This window comes from Sinocyclocheilus anshuiensis, unplaced genomic scaffold (assembly GCF_001515605.1).
Source record: "Sinocyclocheilus anshuiensis isolate Anshui unplaced genomic scaffold, SAMN03320099.WGS_v1.1 scaffold1047, whole genome shotgun sequence".
Classification (NCBI taxonomy): Eukaryota; Metazoa; Chordata; class Actinopteri; order Cypriniformes; family Cyprinidae; genus Sinocyclocheilus; species Sinocyclocheilus anshuiensis.
The window spans coordinates 320782-335691 of NW_015542400.1; the positions used below are offsets into that span (position 1 = coordinate 320782).

A 14910-nucleotide genomic window follows, 5' to 3' on the forward strand; every position below is an offset into this window, starting at 1 on the left:
CCAACATTTCCTTCTGATTTCAGCCAAGACATTTGGTCTTCTTACTAGCTGAACGATGTCTATTTATTTGTCCAACTCTGGACACAAGTTGTACAGTCTACTGCTAAAAGAAGGGGTTTACTGCGCTTGAGCCACTGAAAGCCTTCAAAGAAATTATCAAGTTGATATGCCACATCAAGTTGATCTCCACTGAAGTATTTCTGCTTGTATGAAATGAACATTGTGGAGTAGTTTCCAGTAATTACTTGTAGGTGGTAAACTGGCTGGCATCAGGATTTTGTATATTGGAATTCACTAGATTGAGGGCATGGAACGCTTACTTTTGCCACTGGGAAAATGTTAATTGTCACAGGAACTGTTAATAGTACTTACAGATCATATAGCTTTAACAGTAAGTGGGCTCCATTACTCCATCGGCTTGGTCTGTTATTCAAGTGTTTTACCCTTTATAAAGTCATCGGCTGGATTCTAAGCTGAGTCCACATACCGTTAATCCGGGAGAGCTGTTGTTTCTTGTATTTCTGCAATCCTGGTGCTGGTAAATACTTTGAACCTACAGGAAGCAAAATGCAAACAATTAAGTAGTGGTTTGACAATGATCAAGGGTAAGTTCTTTCCTTAGCAGTTCTGCTAATTGGGCCCCACAGAATGTAGTACAGAGTTTGAGCTTTGGAACTGAGAACTGTTTCTAGGGTGCAACCCTTAATCGAGCAAGTAGGAAAGCTGTATCTTTCCTTAGCTATTCCCTGGTCTTAGATACGAGACTGCACCAAATGCTTTTTTCCTAATGTATCACAGAATGCATGTATCTCTTTTGCAACAGAACCATTGTCCATATCTGGTGTCACATGGCATCTGGGAAAGGTAATAGTGGAAAGGGATTGAGTTTGTCTAAAAATTAACAACTAAAGTTTTGCAGAAGTTCATCAGGAATTATCCCATTGTCTTGGTATAAACTTCAGTTGTTGGATTAGCATCTTTGCTCTGGTTGTATAAGGGAAGATGAATCCTAATGATTGACTGACAATGGCCTGGTATAATTTACGAATGGTGGGCATTTTGTACTACTAGGGATGGTGCTTATACCTAAGGCTATCGGTGGGGCAGTGCTAGTGAAGACCTAAGGTGGATTCAGGGATTTCTGTTTGTTTATGTGAGTTCTGTACTGGTAGAATAAGCTTATTTTGGTTTATTAGATTACAATAATCTGGTTCAAGGCCCACTGTCAGATGTTGAATCCTTCACTACTTAGTAGCTGTCTTAGACTGTCTCTCAGCTGTGGTCATGCTCTAGAGGCAGTTGACAACATAAAAACTCTATTGTATGGTGAATTGTAGACGATCACCTGGCTTTGTACTGTCAAGAACATGCTTCAGTAAAGTGTAGAAAGGACAGTGTGACCTGCAAGTGGTGACAAAAGGGAGCCCCTGCCACTCATATACATGCAATTCTCTGTCTTGTTCCATATCCCTTCAGATAAATAAAAAGATAGGCTTGTCATGCTCCAAAAAGTAAACTTGTTGGAACATTTATTTTATATTCCCACTTATAGGCACCAAATGCTCTCTCAATCTTATCAAGACTCCCAGGAGAGATGGACAAAGTAAGTTTGCCAGTTAACAATAGCTGTGTCCCAAAGTGAAGTGCGCACACTCCGAAGTGCGTATTTGAAGTGCGATTGCGTCACAGCGGCGCGATGAAGGCTGTCTCAATGTGAAGTGCGCGCACTCCGAAGTGTGCATTTTAAGTGCGATTGCGTCACAGCGTCAAAACAAAGCTGTCCCAATTCAGGATACACCCTCCGAAGACCACATTCCAAGGCCGACTGTGTCACCGCGGTGCGACAAAGGCTACCGTAATTCGAAAGCGACTTCAAATGCACCCTCCGTTTCCCAGGAAAATTAAGTGTACCTCTGATGGACACTTCGCACCCTACCTTATCCAAATTAAAATCGAGTGTGTAGATGACGTTGGAATTTATATTCAAAGAACATGGAGGATGAGAGTTCTGTGGGGGAATTCACATTGAAATATGAGTATTGTGTTTTCATATATAAACATCATATTCATAAATGTACATTTTCTAAATGCAAACCTCTTTTTTTAAGATTCAAACTTGAAATGAAATTGTATTTTGAATCTATTGAGTACTCTACAAGCTTGAAAGCAATAAGAACAATGGCTTTGCTAAAGGACTTGGCACTTCCTCTGGACTGAATGACCCTGGACTCTTGATGTATTATTAAGATTTGACAATTATCACAATTGTTAGTTTTTTTAAGCATTTTTTAAAAAAGATACCAAGCGGCAACCTTCCGGTCTCTCTCTCTTGAAACCAACACGGAAGTGACTTAAACTGCAATTCATCGACTGGCCGCTAGAGACTGGCTCCAAAAGGGAGTCATTTCCATAGACCTCCCATGTTAAAATGCCCAACTTTACAGCAGAAAAAAGTTGTTTTGGTCTATATAGCTATTTTTTTTTTTTTATTATATTAAGCTTTAAAGCTCTGCATAATTAAGGGCGTGGCTACTTGAGTGACAGGTGGATTGCCGCTGCTGTCACTACCCTCGAGCTAGGTGGGCGTGGTTTCAGCAATTAGGCACCTCAGCTTCACCCACGTCCTGCCTCTTTGCCCATTTTGATTATCTGCGCATTACTGCCAAGATGGCGACGACCGGCTCCGCCCACTTTGGGCTTCAAAAATTCTCTTAATAAAACGGATAGTTCCGGACCTTGATTCTGATTGGTTGAGCCGCATTCAAAGCTGCTGTAAATTACTCTAAAAACATACACCTTTTGTTTACGTCTGTGTGTTGCTCGGCCACTTTGTTGCAACCACAACCGTTTCTGAGGAACTACATTGTTACTGTTTTCTCAGCTCCACCCACGTCCCGCCTCTTTGCCCGTTTTCGATTATCCGAGAGTGTAGCGCTGCCATGATGGCGACGGCTGGCTCCACCTACTTTAGGCTGCAAAAATGCTCTTCAGAAACCTACGGGAGACGTCGGATATTTTTATACAGTCTATGGCTTGCACAGACAGCTTGCGATCGTGAATTCAAATTTCTTTTGTGTCTTATTGTGCTTGAATGGTCAAATACACACACAGTTATGTCAAAATGCCCATCATGTGAAGTATTCATGTAAACACAGTCAGTTATGTGTTAAATAAACGTTAACAGTTGGGTGAAAACCGGATGTGTTTCAGTAAATTGGATCTGTGCAGTCGGTCTTAAAGGGACAGCAGCCTAATTTACCTGCTGCTGTCTGTGTCATTGATGTTATTCAAACAACAAAAGACAGAGAAAATCACACACTGTATTTGACTGAATCACTTTTGAATTCATATTTGATTCATGCAATGAACACATGCAGTGTTTTAGTTATACACTTGATTATTCAATTTTTGTAGCATTTCTTACTACATGTTAAATAAACCCACTGTAGCGGAAAGACTTAAGTTTATTTAATTTGTATTTTTGTTCTATTGTGTTTGCTTCTTTGGTCTTTTTTGTTTTCATCTATTTTATTTTTATTTATTTGAATAAAAATATCTATATCGAGATATATTATTATCGTGAAATAAAATTTCTCATACCATGAAATAAGATTTTGGTCATATCACCCAGCCCTAAATGTGAGTGTGTATGAGTGCATCTTTTATAGTCTCCTCCTGATTGGAAACGGGGTGCGTATGTAAATTAACACATAGCCGAAGCGCTCGCACCAAGCGGCAACCTTCCGCTCTCTCTCTTGAAACCAACACGGAAGTGACTTAAACTGCAATTCATCGACTGGCCGCTAGAGACTGGCTCCAAAAGGGAGTCATTTCCATAGACCTCCCATGTTAAAATGCCCAACTTTACAGCAGAAAAAAGTTGTTTTGGTCTATATAGCTATTTTTTTTTTTTTATTATATTAAGCTTTAAAGCTCTGCATAATTAAGGGCGTGGCTACTTGAGTGACAGGTGGATTGCCGCTGCTGTCACTACCCTCGAGCTAGGTGGGCGTGGTTTCAGCAACCAGTCACCTCAGCTCCACCCACGTCCCACCTCTTTGCCCGTTTTCGATTATCCGAGAGTGTAGCGCTGCCATGATGGCGACGGCTGGCTCCACCTACTTTAGGCTGCAAAAATGCTCTTCAGAAACCTACGGGAGACGTCGGATATTTTTATACAGTCTATGGCTTGCACAGACAGCTTGCGATCGTGAATTCAAATTTCTTTTGTGTCTTATTGTGCTTGAATGGTCAAATACACACACAGTTATGTCAAAATGCCCATCATGTGAAGTATTCATGTAAACACAGTCAGTTATGTGTTAAATAAACGTTAACAGTTGGGTGAAAACCGGATGTGTTTCAGTAAATTGGATCTGTGCAGTCGGTCTTAAAGGGACAGCAGCCTAATTTACCTGCTGCTGTCTGTGTCATTGATGTTATTCAAACAACAAAAGACAGAGAAAATCACACACTGTATTTGACTGAATCACTTTTGAATTCATATTTGATTCATGCAATGAACACATGCAGTGTTTTAGTTATACACTTGATTATTCAATTTTTGTAGCATTTCTTACTACATGTTAAATAAACCCACTGTAGCGGAAAGACTTAAGTTTATTTAATTTGTATTTTTGTTCTATTGTGTTTGCTTCTTTGGTCTTTTTTGTTTTCATCTATTTTATTTTTATTTATTTGAATAAAAATATCTATATCGAGATATATTATTATCGTGAAATAAAATTTCTCATACCATGAAATAAGATTTTGGTTATATCGCCCACCCCTACTCCATAGATTTGAACAGAATTAATTGTCAGAGAAAAGGAAATGAGCTGGTTTGCTCACCTGCTTGTGACTGCACAGATCTGTAGTGAGATAGTTTTCGAAACCATCATGTGTTTTGTTTTGCTTCTAGCTTTGGACACACACTGTGGACCTCACCAGCCAATGGCGTGAGAAAAGAAGCACATGCTTTTCTAATCGCTGCAAGCTTTATTTTTCTCTTCTCTGCTCTGGTTGTGTGTCATAGGCCTACTGGGCAAAATACATGTAGAAGAGGATTACGTAAGCACCACACGCTTGAGCAAACTCATTCCTGTGAGCTGTACATCCTCTTTAAAGAGACAACATTATACTGTAGCCAGCATTCTGACAACACAAGTAATTGCTTTCAGAGATTTGAAAACATGACCGGCATGTGAAAGTTCAATGTTAAAGTGTTTGCTCTCTGTTTCCTTATGTAACGAATATATCTGGTCCTAATGACTAATTCATTTAATTGAATCTTACATTTTATGTAACAGTGGTTTCATGAACGATTTACACAAATTTGTTCTGGTCCAGTTTCGTGAGTAAAGCCCAGTGTCTCTGCAAGGTTTTGATGCCAGGACAGATGATTATGATCATTCAACAAAAAATAAAATAAATAAATAAATAAATACATGAGCCAAAGGTTGGTTTTGATTTTAGTGTCATCAAAATCATGTCGAAATCCAAACAGAGAGATGTCATTACGAAGTTGCATCAGAGGGTTCTGAAGATACAACAATCATATAATGTTATAATACTAAATCTCAAAATCAAACTGTAATTAAAACCATTTTACATTTTAAGGCAGGGCCCAAAATTATGGTTCTTCAAAAATTCTTAGTTCAGCGAAGATTGTTCTTCATATTATGAACTATGTTGCTTTTGTAGGACTCTTGAGATGGTGTTTTCTAAGAGTTATTGTCTCTGTCACATTAAGGCTTCAGAAACCTGCACCTGGATGACCAGATGACGCTGTTGCAGTGCTCCTGGCTCTTCCTCATGTCCTTCGGCTTGGGCTGGAGATCCTACCAGCAGAGTAACGGAGACATGTTGTGTTTCGCTCCAGACCTCGTCATCAATGAGTGAGCCCACCTTTACTACCCACAACTAGAATGTTTTGGCTTTCAGTGACATATTATGTGGTTTTCATGATCGTGTCTAGTCATAGTCAAATGTCACGTAAACTAAAGGCAGTCATATGGCATTCATTCAAAACCCAAAGTCTTCGTTTCAAAGAATGGAAAATGGTTGAATAGTGTGGGTATGTTGATGTATTGTCTTTTATTTTACATTATGTTAATGTTAATTAACATTATAAATGCTATATATGTTAATGATAACATTATAAAATGCTCATTTGTGACCCTGGACCACAAAACCAGTCATAAGGGTCAATTTTTCGAAATTGAGATTTATACATCATCTGAAACCTGAACAAATAAGCTGTTAGGATCGGACAATATTTGGCCGAGATACAACTATTTGAAAATCTGGAATCTGAGGGTGCAAAAAAATCAAAATATTGAGAAAATCGCCTTTAAAGTTGTCCAAATGAAGTTCTTAGCAATGCATATTCAAAAATTAAGTTTTGATATATTTACGGTAGGAAATTTACAAAATATCTTCATGGAACATGATCTTTACTTAATATCCTAATGATTTTTAGCATAAAAGAAAAATCTATAATTTTGACCCATACAATGTTTTTTTGGGTATTGCTACAAATATACCCCAGCGACTTAAGACTGGTTTTGTGCTCCAGTGTCACATCTGAATTAGCTGCCAATTTAATTCCTTAAAGCTTTTGGCTACACCTATAATGTCAAATATCTTCCCCCATTGATGATCAGAAGTATCAGTATAAATTTTTTTTTTTTTTTTTAAGTTGGAAAATCCCCAGACCTATAATATAAGTGAGTGTATTATATTTAATATTATATACATTATATATAACATTTAATACAAAATTATATTTATAATAATTAATAATTATATATTATTATATTTCATTTAATGTAATATATTTCAGTTCAATATTCAGTATTTATATTTATTATTTTTTTTTATATAATATTTAACGCAAGTGAATTTACAATTTGCATTACTAAAATAAGCTCCAACAACTTTTAAAATTGTGCATAATATTTAAAAAATATATTGTACTACTCTATATTGTACAATCGATTAAATAATGCATACATATTCTAAGTCTGTTACAAATGTAAATATCTTAAGAATACCAAACAATGGACAAAATGCATTTTTACTATTTCTGAAGGAAAAGGGGCAGCTTCTCTGCCATCTTGTGAATTGCAGAAGATGTTCCATGTTATTTGCTATTTGCATGCAGTGTTATGTGAGAAATGACCGCTTGTGGGTGTTGGTACATTTAATGCATAACTAGGAAATGTATATACTCTATTATTTTTTTTTATGTATACAGTATGCTTACAGACTTTGCATTTGTCCGTTTGCTCATGACGCATCACATACTCTTTTCTGTCAATATATCCTCCATCGTCAAGAAATACAGTTAAACCTGACATTTGACATTGTGTTTTACACCATTGCTTTAGAAAAAACAAACTGAAATTGAAAACACGATATGGCAAAGTGGCTTTATACAATTGCAAAAGGCTGTGATTTAATGAACTAAGTAGTTGCAATTCGTTGCTCATGCAATCAGCAAACAATTTTTCATTTCGTGGCCATGCTGCTTTATGTCCATGTCAACAATAATTTTGTCAAATGTTAAAGTTTCTAATATAAGCCATGATGTTTGGCCTGTGAAATTCTTGCAGAATGTGAATATTTGTGTGTGTGTGTGTGTGTGTGTGTGTTAAAGGGAGAGGATGAAACTACCCTACATGAATGACCAGTGTAGCCAGATGCTGAAGATCACCAATGAGCTGGTCAGGCTGCAGGTGTCCAATGACGAGTATCTCTGCATGAAAGTGCTCCTCCTCCTCAGCACAGGTATCAGCACTCATCAGAATTCAGAAGTGTGTTGCATACAGAAAGTGTACATGTACAGTGACCTCAAAAAGTATTCGTCAAGTGGTATTTATTTTAAAGAAGACGGCACAAATATTTCACAAAAATAACTCATTTGTTCAAAATTCAAAATAATGGGCAACACTTTATTTTAAGGACCAATTCTCACTATTAACTAGTAATACTGGCTGTTTATTAGTACTTATAAAGCACATACCTTATTCTGCATGAGCATATTTTAGATCCCTTATTCCTACACCACACCTAAACTTAACAACTACCCTACTGTTAATAATGAATATTAATAAGCAGCAAATTAGGAGTTTATTGAGGCAAAAGTTAGTTAATAACGAGAATTGGACCTTAAAATAAAGTGTGTCTAAATAATGTATTTGGACACTTTGTGGACATTAGGGGAACATGTTCATAGTGGGTTATGTTGCTTGGACATCTGAGTGAACTTGAGGGACACTTATGCATTCCTTCATTTTAATATGGGTCTTCAGTGTCCAAATACTTTTTGGAGCTGCTGATTTGACATTATCCCAAAATTATTGGCATATTTTGGGATACTCATTATGATGCTTGTTGATGATCCACCTTGGATAAACTCTAGTGATTTGAGTTTCAACAGGTTGACTCATCATTTTCATTTTCTTTAAATCCCAGAATAGTAACTAAATTATGAATTAAGATGAATAAATTATGAATTAAGATTTTGTAATGTTTTTGAAAGAATTCTCGTATGCTTACAACGGCTGCATTTATTTGATTAAAAATAATGTAAAAACAGTAACATTGTGAAATATTATTGCAATTTAAAAGAGCTGTTTTTTATTTTAAAATGCAATGTATTCCTTTGATGCGCAGCTGAATTTTCAGCATCATTACTCCAGTCTTCAGTGTCACATGATCTTCAGAAATCATTCTAATATGCTGATGTAGTGCTCAAGAAACATTTCTTACATGTTGAAAATTAGTTTTTCCGCTTCATATTTTTGTGGAAACCAAGATACACTATTATTCAAAAGTTTGGTTTAAGTAAGAAAATGAAATCAATACTTTTATTGAGCCAGGGGTGCATTAAAATTGATCAAAAGTGACACTAAAGACATTTATAATATTACAAAATTTGATATTTACAGTATATCAAATAAATGCTGTTCACTGAACTTTCTATTCATCAAAGAATTCTGATTAAAAAATGTATGATTTTCACCAAATTTTTAGGCAGCAAAAACTGTTTTTAACATTGATAATAATGAGAGCTGTTATTAATAATTAAATAACTATAATAGCTCATAATAATTGAGCACCAATTGAGCATATTAGAATGGTTTTTGAAGGATCATGTGACACTGAAGACTTGAATAATAACTTCAGCTTTAAATTGGATTTTAAATGTAAATCAATTGAAAACACGTCTTTTAAATTGTAATAACAATTCACAACATTATTCTGTTTTTAATAAAATGAATGCAGTCTTGGTGAACATAGGATACATCTTTCAAAAACATTCAAACTTTTGTCTGCGAGTGTATAAAACTGTTTTATTTCCCTTGAATCCAATGAAAGATGTGTTTTGTGTTGTTTTTGTGCATTTATTCTCACTTTTGGAACTGGGCTGCCTCGGCACACCAGAGCTCATGGATCAGAGAATGCTGCAAAACCAATGAAAAATGTGGAGGGAAAAACACACAAACACTCTGACAACCATCCACTGCGCTTTTACAAAACAGGCTTTTTGGTTTTCAAAGTTTATTCACATCCTCAAAGCAGATCTTCACGTCATGTTGGAATTACCGTGATTACAAAATGTCAACTTGAATATCTACACGTTTTCGCACTCATCGGTTACTTGTTTCTATGACAACGCTTACAGACGCAAAATAGATCCATTTGCTCAGTCTTGTTAATGACAGCAAATTACTTAATTGACCTCCATGTGCTTTCGCAAAACGTTTAAGACCGAAGAAAGCGCATCAGCGAGTAAAATGTCAAATAGAAATGTGTCCAGATGTTCTACACGACATTTGCATTTTGATGACACAACAGTCAAGTCTGACCTTTCATGAAGCTTGAAGATTGACGTTTTTTAGTCAGCAACTTCTAATTAGAACAATTCTGACATCAGGTGATCTGTGAAAGCCTTTTTAGTATTTGCATGTGGCATTTGTTTCATTCCGACTCTTTAATGAGATACAGAATTTGTTTCTCCTTGGAATATTTTCTTGATTAAACGGCAATAATGTAAAGTAATCGTCTCATCCTGACACCATCTGTTTCCACAGTACCAAAGGACGGCCTTAAAAGCCAAGCTGTGTTTGATGAAATCCGCATGTCGTACATCAAGGAGCTGGGCAAAGCCATTGTTAAACGCGAGGAGAACTCCAGCCAGAACTGGCAGAGGTTCTACCAGCTCACTAAGCTTTTGGACTCAATGCAGGAGGTAAGCTGGCATCTCTTACAATCAGCAAACACAAACAAGACACGTTACTGGTAGATGGTTTTATTGCATCTACAAGAGAGAATAACGTACGTATGTACTTTATGCAAGTACGTAAAATCGTGCATTGTGTTAAGGCCCAGTCCTGTTCCTGGAGATCTACCTTCCTGCAGAGTTCAGTTCCAACCATGATCTAACACATCTGCCTGTAATTATCAAGCGTTCCTGAAGATCTTAATTCGCTGGTTCAGATGTGTTTGATTAGGGTTGGAGCTCCAGGAACAGGATTGGACCGCGATAAGGAATACATTCAAGTGCATCGTCATTGCCGTAACAAACAATGCTGCGTAGTAACTCATTACATGTAATCTGGATTATGTAACCAGATTCCAAAAAATTAAGTACTTTTGATTATATTGCATTTTAAAGTATTTGTAATCGGATTACAGTTACTTTTTTATAGAGTACGTGATTAAATATTATTTGCACAATGACAGTAAATTCTTCATAACGCCTTAATTCTTCTATTTTCTCTTAAATTTTCCTTTCTGAAAAAATCCTTCTGTTTATATACATTTGGAAAGTCTTCCAGTTGTATGGAACTGCATACATCAGCTACTAGTCAGGTGACTATTGTTACACAGAAAATGGAAAGGCCACACATTTAGTTCAATTTGACATTTGATGATTTAATAAATTATTAGTTTTTCATTCTCTCACAAACCCCAGTTTGGGAAACCTCAGTGTAATGTAATGTTTAATGCACTTGTTTGTCGATTACAAAGAATTGAAGATATTTAGTTAGGTCAAAAGTAATCTAAAAGTAATCCAAAAGTACTCCGAATACTTGACCTAATATGTGTAATCCGACAGATTATGTTACTAACCACATTTTCCATTAAGTAATTTGTAGTAAGTAATGGACTACAATTTGTAAGTAATCTACCAATAGAATTACTAAAATATTTTTGACGTTCTTACAGAGGTAGCTTGCCAAAACCATAAATTTACATCGGATTCTCTTCAAACAGTTGCTCTGCCATAGTTGACCTTAAAGAGAAACCTGAAAACTTAGACTTCTTACAAATGTGATTGTTGTATTTGTTGGTTTTGAAAATCATTTATACCATGTTTAAAAAAAAAAATATATCCTTATACCTTGAATACTGTAATTTTTTTTTTTTTTTGGCAGGTGACAGTATCTTCGATGAACAGTATAAAGCCAATATATATGATATCTATTTAAAGATATTAAATAACACAACCAAATTTATATACATTTATAAATAACGCAGTTAAATTTGTTTGTGGTATTTTGTGTTAAAAACATGAATAAAAAATACAATATTTAATAGGCATTCTAAGACATGCTTAAAAGACATAAATGCATTTTTTGAATGCTGTCAGTACATAAAAAAAAGCAAATAATTATAGCGTTTTGCCTTTTTATTAGGCAGAACTGTTAAACAAAGACAGTAAACTAATGCAGATGGAGAATGTGTGCTGGGTTCTCAGTGCTGTCAAAATAAAAGTCCCGCTTTTTTATTAAGTTATTAACGGCCCAAAAAAATACAAAATGTATTGACCAATGTCGATATTTAAAAATGGCAAATATGTGCAGATATATCAGCTATGGTGATATATGGTTTGATCACTACTTGTGAATGTACACGCATTAGGTTGCATTGTAGGCATCATGCAGTTTGTAAAAGCCCTGTTGAAATGCTACTTTTGTCCACAGATGGTGGAGGGGCTTCTCAACTTCTGTTTCTACACATTTGTGAATAAATCTCTGAGCGTGGAGTTTCCTGAGATGTTGGCGGAGATCATCAGCCATCAGCTACCAAAATTTAAAGACGGGAGTGTCAAGCCTCTTCTGTTCCATCAGAAATGACTGCCTTAAGATCATAGCAATGCCTTAACGCCACCTTTTTCTTACCAGCGCTAGTCCAGCCTGCCCGTTTCCCCCCAAACATCCTGAATGAACTGAGGGATACATTCGCTTTTGCTTGATTCTCAGAGGAAAGAGGTGAAGGGCGCTCTTCAGAAATGTTCATGGAGCATGGTTCATGTACTTGGAACAGACGGAATATGACTTTGAGAAGTTAGGTTTTTAGTGACGTTCTCTTTTTTTGCATGTACACTGCTTAAAAGTTTACAAAGGTATATCAAAAAAGGGAAATGTGCCTTTTTTGCGCTTTGCGAATCAATTTCGAACATTTCTCAGGCTAACGCAATGACTTGGCATACAAAATTGATGTCGATGATTCACATTCGTCACGTCTGTCTCTGCCCGTGTCTAAACCTGCCGCGGTGGTTCTCTGGAGGTGGCAGCTCAGCGCTCTCCAGAGGTGCTAGAGATTTTGAAGCAGCCCATGAAACATAAGCCCATATTATGCAGTTTTTTTAAGTCTCATCGAATCTCCAAATCATAAAACAATTTTACCTGGAGCACCATGAAAATGCCACAAGATAATTCAATTCAAATCAATATCTGTTCCATGACTGACATTAAATACTGAGTTGTTTCTTTGTTTTTTTTGAATAGGTTCCACTGAAATGTAATTTGTAGGGATAGGTCACCCAAAAAAATCTTTCCCCAAATTTTTCCAATGTTTAATTCACCCTCATGTTATTTCAAACCTATGACTTTCTTTACACCGTGGAACACAAAATGAGAAATTCTAAATAATTTCCTGGTTGCTATTTTCTAATTAGTTGCAATGAATGGTGGCTGAAGCTTCAAAAATGAAACAAAGACAACATGGAAGTCTTGTAAAAGTGGCTCATCTATGACTCATTCTCCGTTTTCCAAGTCTTATGAATTCAGACAATAGCATGGTGTGATGAGCAAACCTAAATCAAAGTCATTATTCACTGAAAATTCCCCCTTAGTGAGCTGTTGAGAACCAGATCAGGCTGGTTCATTTAGACATTTTATGATCAACTGGTTTAACATGAAAATGTGACTCAAAACACACATGTATAAATCAGACATTTTTGTCAGTCCTCATTGTTTATCACTACTTTGGAAAAAAAAAGACCAGGATATATATATATATATATATATATATAAGTAATTTATTTGTGAACAACTTGAGGCTGAGATTTTTTTTTTTTTTTAAGGGTGAACTATTGTTTAGAGAGCTTGTGAGAGAGAGAGAACTGTTGTTAAAGAGGGTTTTTTAAATGTTGATTATTAGCTCAGGTTCACATAAAATAAATGAGCATTTTTAGTTGCAAGCATTTGGATATAAAGAGAGAGAGGTAAGTCATGAAATCGGTGAATGAGTTCAGGTTCAATTTGTCAGATTTCCATCCATTCTGGTGATATTCAGAGTAGCATATCCCAGCATTCCCCTCCTGTCGACTGCTGTGTGTTCTTGTCATTCGGTGAATGTTTGTGCTTGTTTGAAGTTGCACATCCGCCAACATCTCAGACTTCATCTTGAAAGCCGTTTTTAATTGAAATGTTTTTGGAATGCTCTCTGCATATTCTAAATCTGGTAACCCATATGAGGCCCACAAGTTTTGACCCACTTTTCTTGTCTTTGTCTTTGATGTATCCCTGTGGTGCCAAGCCACAGACGTACTCTTTTTGTGGTAACATCAGAACAAAAGGAACATTTGTTGCATGTGTTTGCTCATCATTACGTGTCAACTGACATTCATGTCTGCGCTTCAGGGTTTTTGCACCAGCTACGCTTGATTACCAGTGTAAAGGAATAATTCATCCAAAAATGAAAATTGTTTCCATCATGTTGTTCCAAACCTATATATGTAGTGATTTTTCTGTCACTATGAACTATGTTGTATGGAAAAGTGCTGTGTGAAGATTCTTCACAATGTTGTTTTTTTGTGTTCCACGAGATAAAAAAAAAAAAAAGCATATGGGTTTGGAACACAGGTGAGTAAATAATGACAGAATTTTCATTTAAATAATATTCCTTCTAATTGTTTTATTTTTTGCACTTGAGTATATTTTAAGAGACAAACTCCTCGCTAGGTTTGTGAGATGTCGCATTTTCTATTCGTTTCACAGTAAGCCTTGCAAAGGGAGTTTGTGAGCCATTACACATAGGTTGTATAAATTCAGAAGTATACTGAAATGTCTAGAAAATATTGTTTAATCATTGATCATTTTTAAATGAAACTAAAACTCAAATATAATTACGCAGATTCTTTGATATACACATCATTTTACAACAAAACAATTTTAATACATAGTTGAATTGCTATCTTTTTTGTAAAGAACTGTATTACAGATGCACTTTTGAGAAAAGTGTTTATGTTGTATGTAAATGTCAATTCTATAAATCTATAGGGGATATATGAGTAATCACTGTTTTAAAGAATGACAGCTTAAAGTCGGGGATAAAAGTATATTTTGTATAGTGCAACAGAGTGACCAAAGCAATGCAGATTATAAAAAATAATAATAATACAATTAAAAAAAAATAAAAATAACTATTTAAAGCATTTACATTTTACAGTAGCACTTACTACCCAACTCTAGGCTCTTTTTACTTTATTTTATCCTTTTCTATTTCTTTTATAAAGATTTAGGCTTTGGTCTCATGTATAATGCTGTAAAATTAACTAGTAAAAATATAAATAAAGCTGCGTGTATAAGTAATGTATCAGAGCCTGAGAAT

At 35.7% G+C, this 14910-nt stretch overlaps 1 protein-coding gene across 1 annotated transcript in view; it reads left to right on the forward strand.

Annotated features, from left to right (window-relative positions):
* LOC107692926 (glucocorticoid receptor-like) overlaps positions 1 to 13171 on the forward strand; it is a 64395-nt gene extending 51224 nt beyond the window's left edge. The window contains exons 6-9 of the mRNA XM_016492128.1: positions 5753 to 5897; positions 7661 to 7791; positions 10101 to 10258; positions 11997 to 13171. Coding sequence (XP_016347614.1) covers positions 5753 to 5897; positions 7661 to 7791; positions 10101 to 10258; positions 11997 to 12149 — 587 coding nt within the window. The 3' untranslated portion in view covers positions 12150 to 13171. The remainder of the gene's footprint in view (positions 1 to 5752; positions 5898 to 7660; positions 7792 to 10100; positions 10259 to 11996) is intronic.
* Positions 13172 to 14910: the final 1739 nt, after the last annotated feature.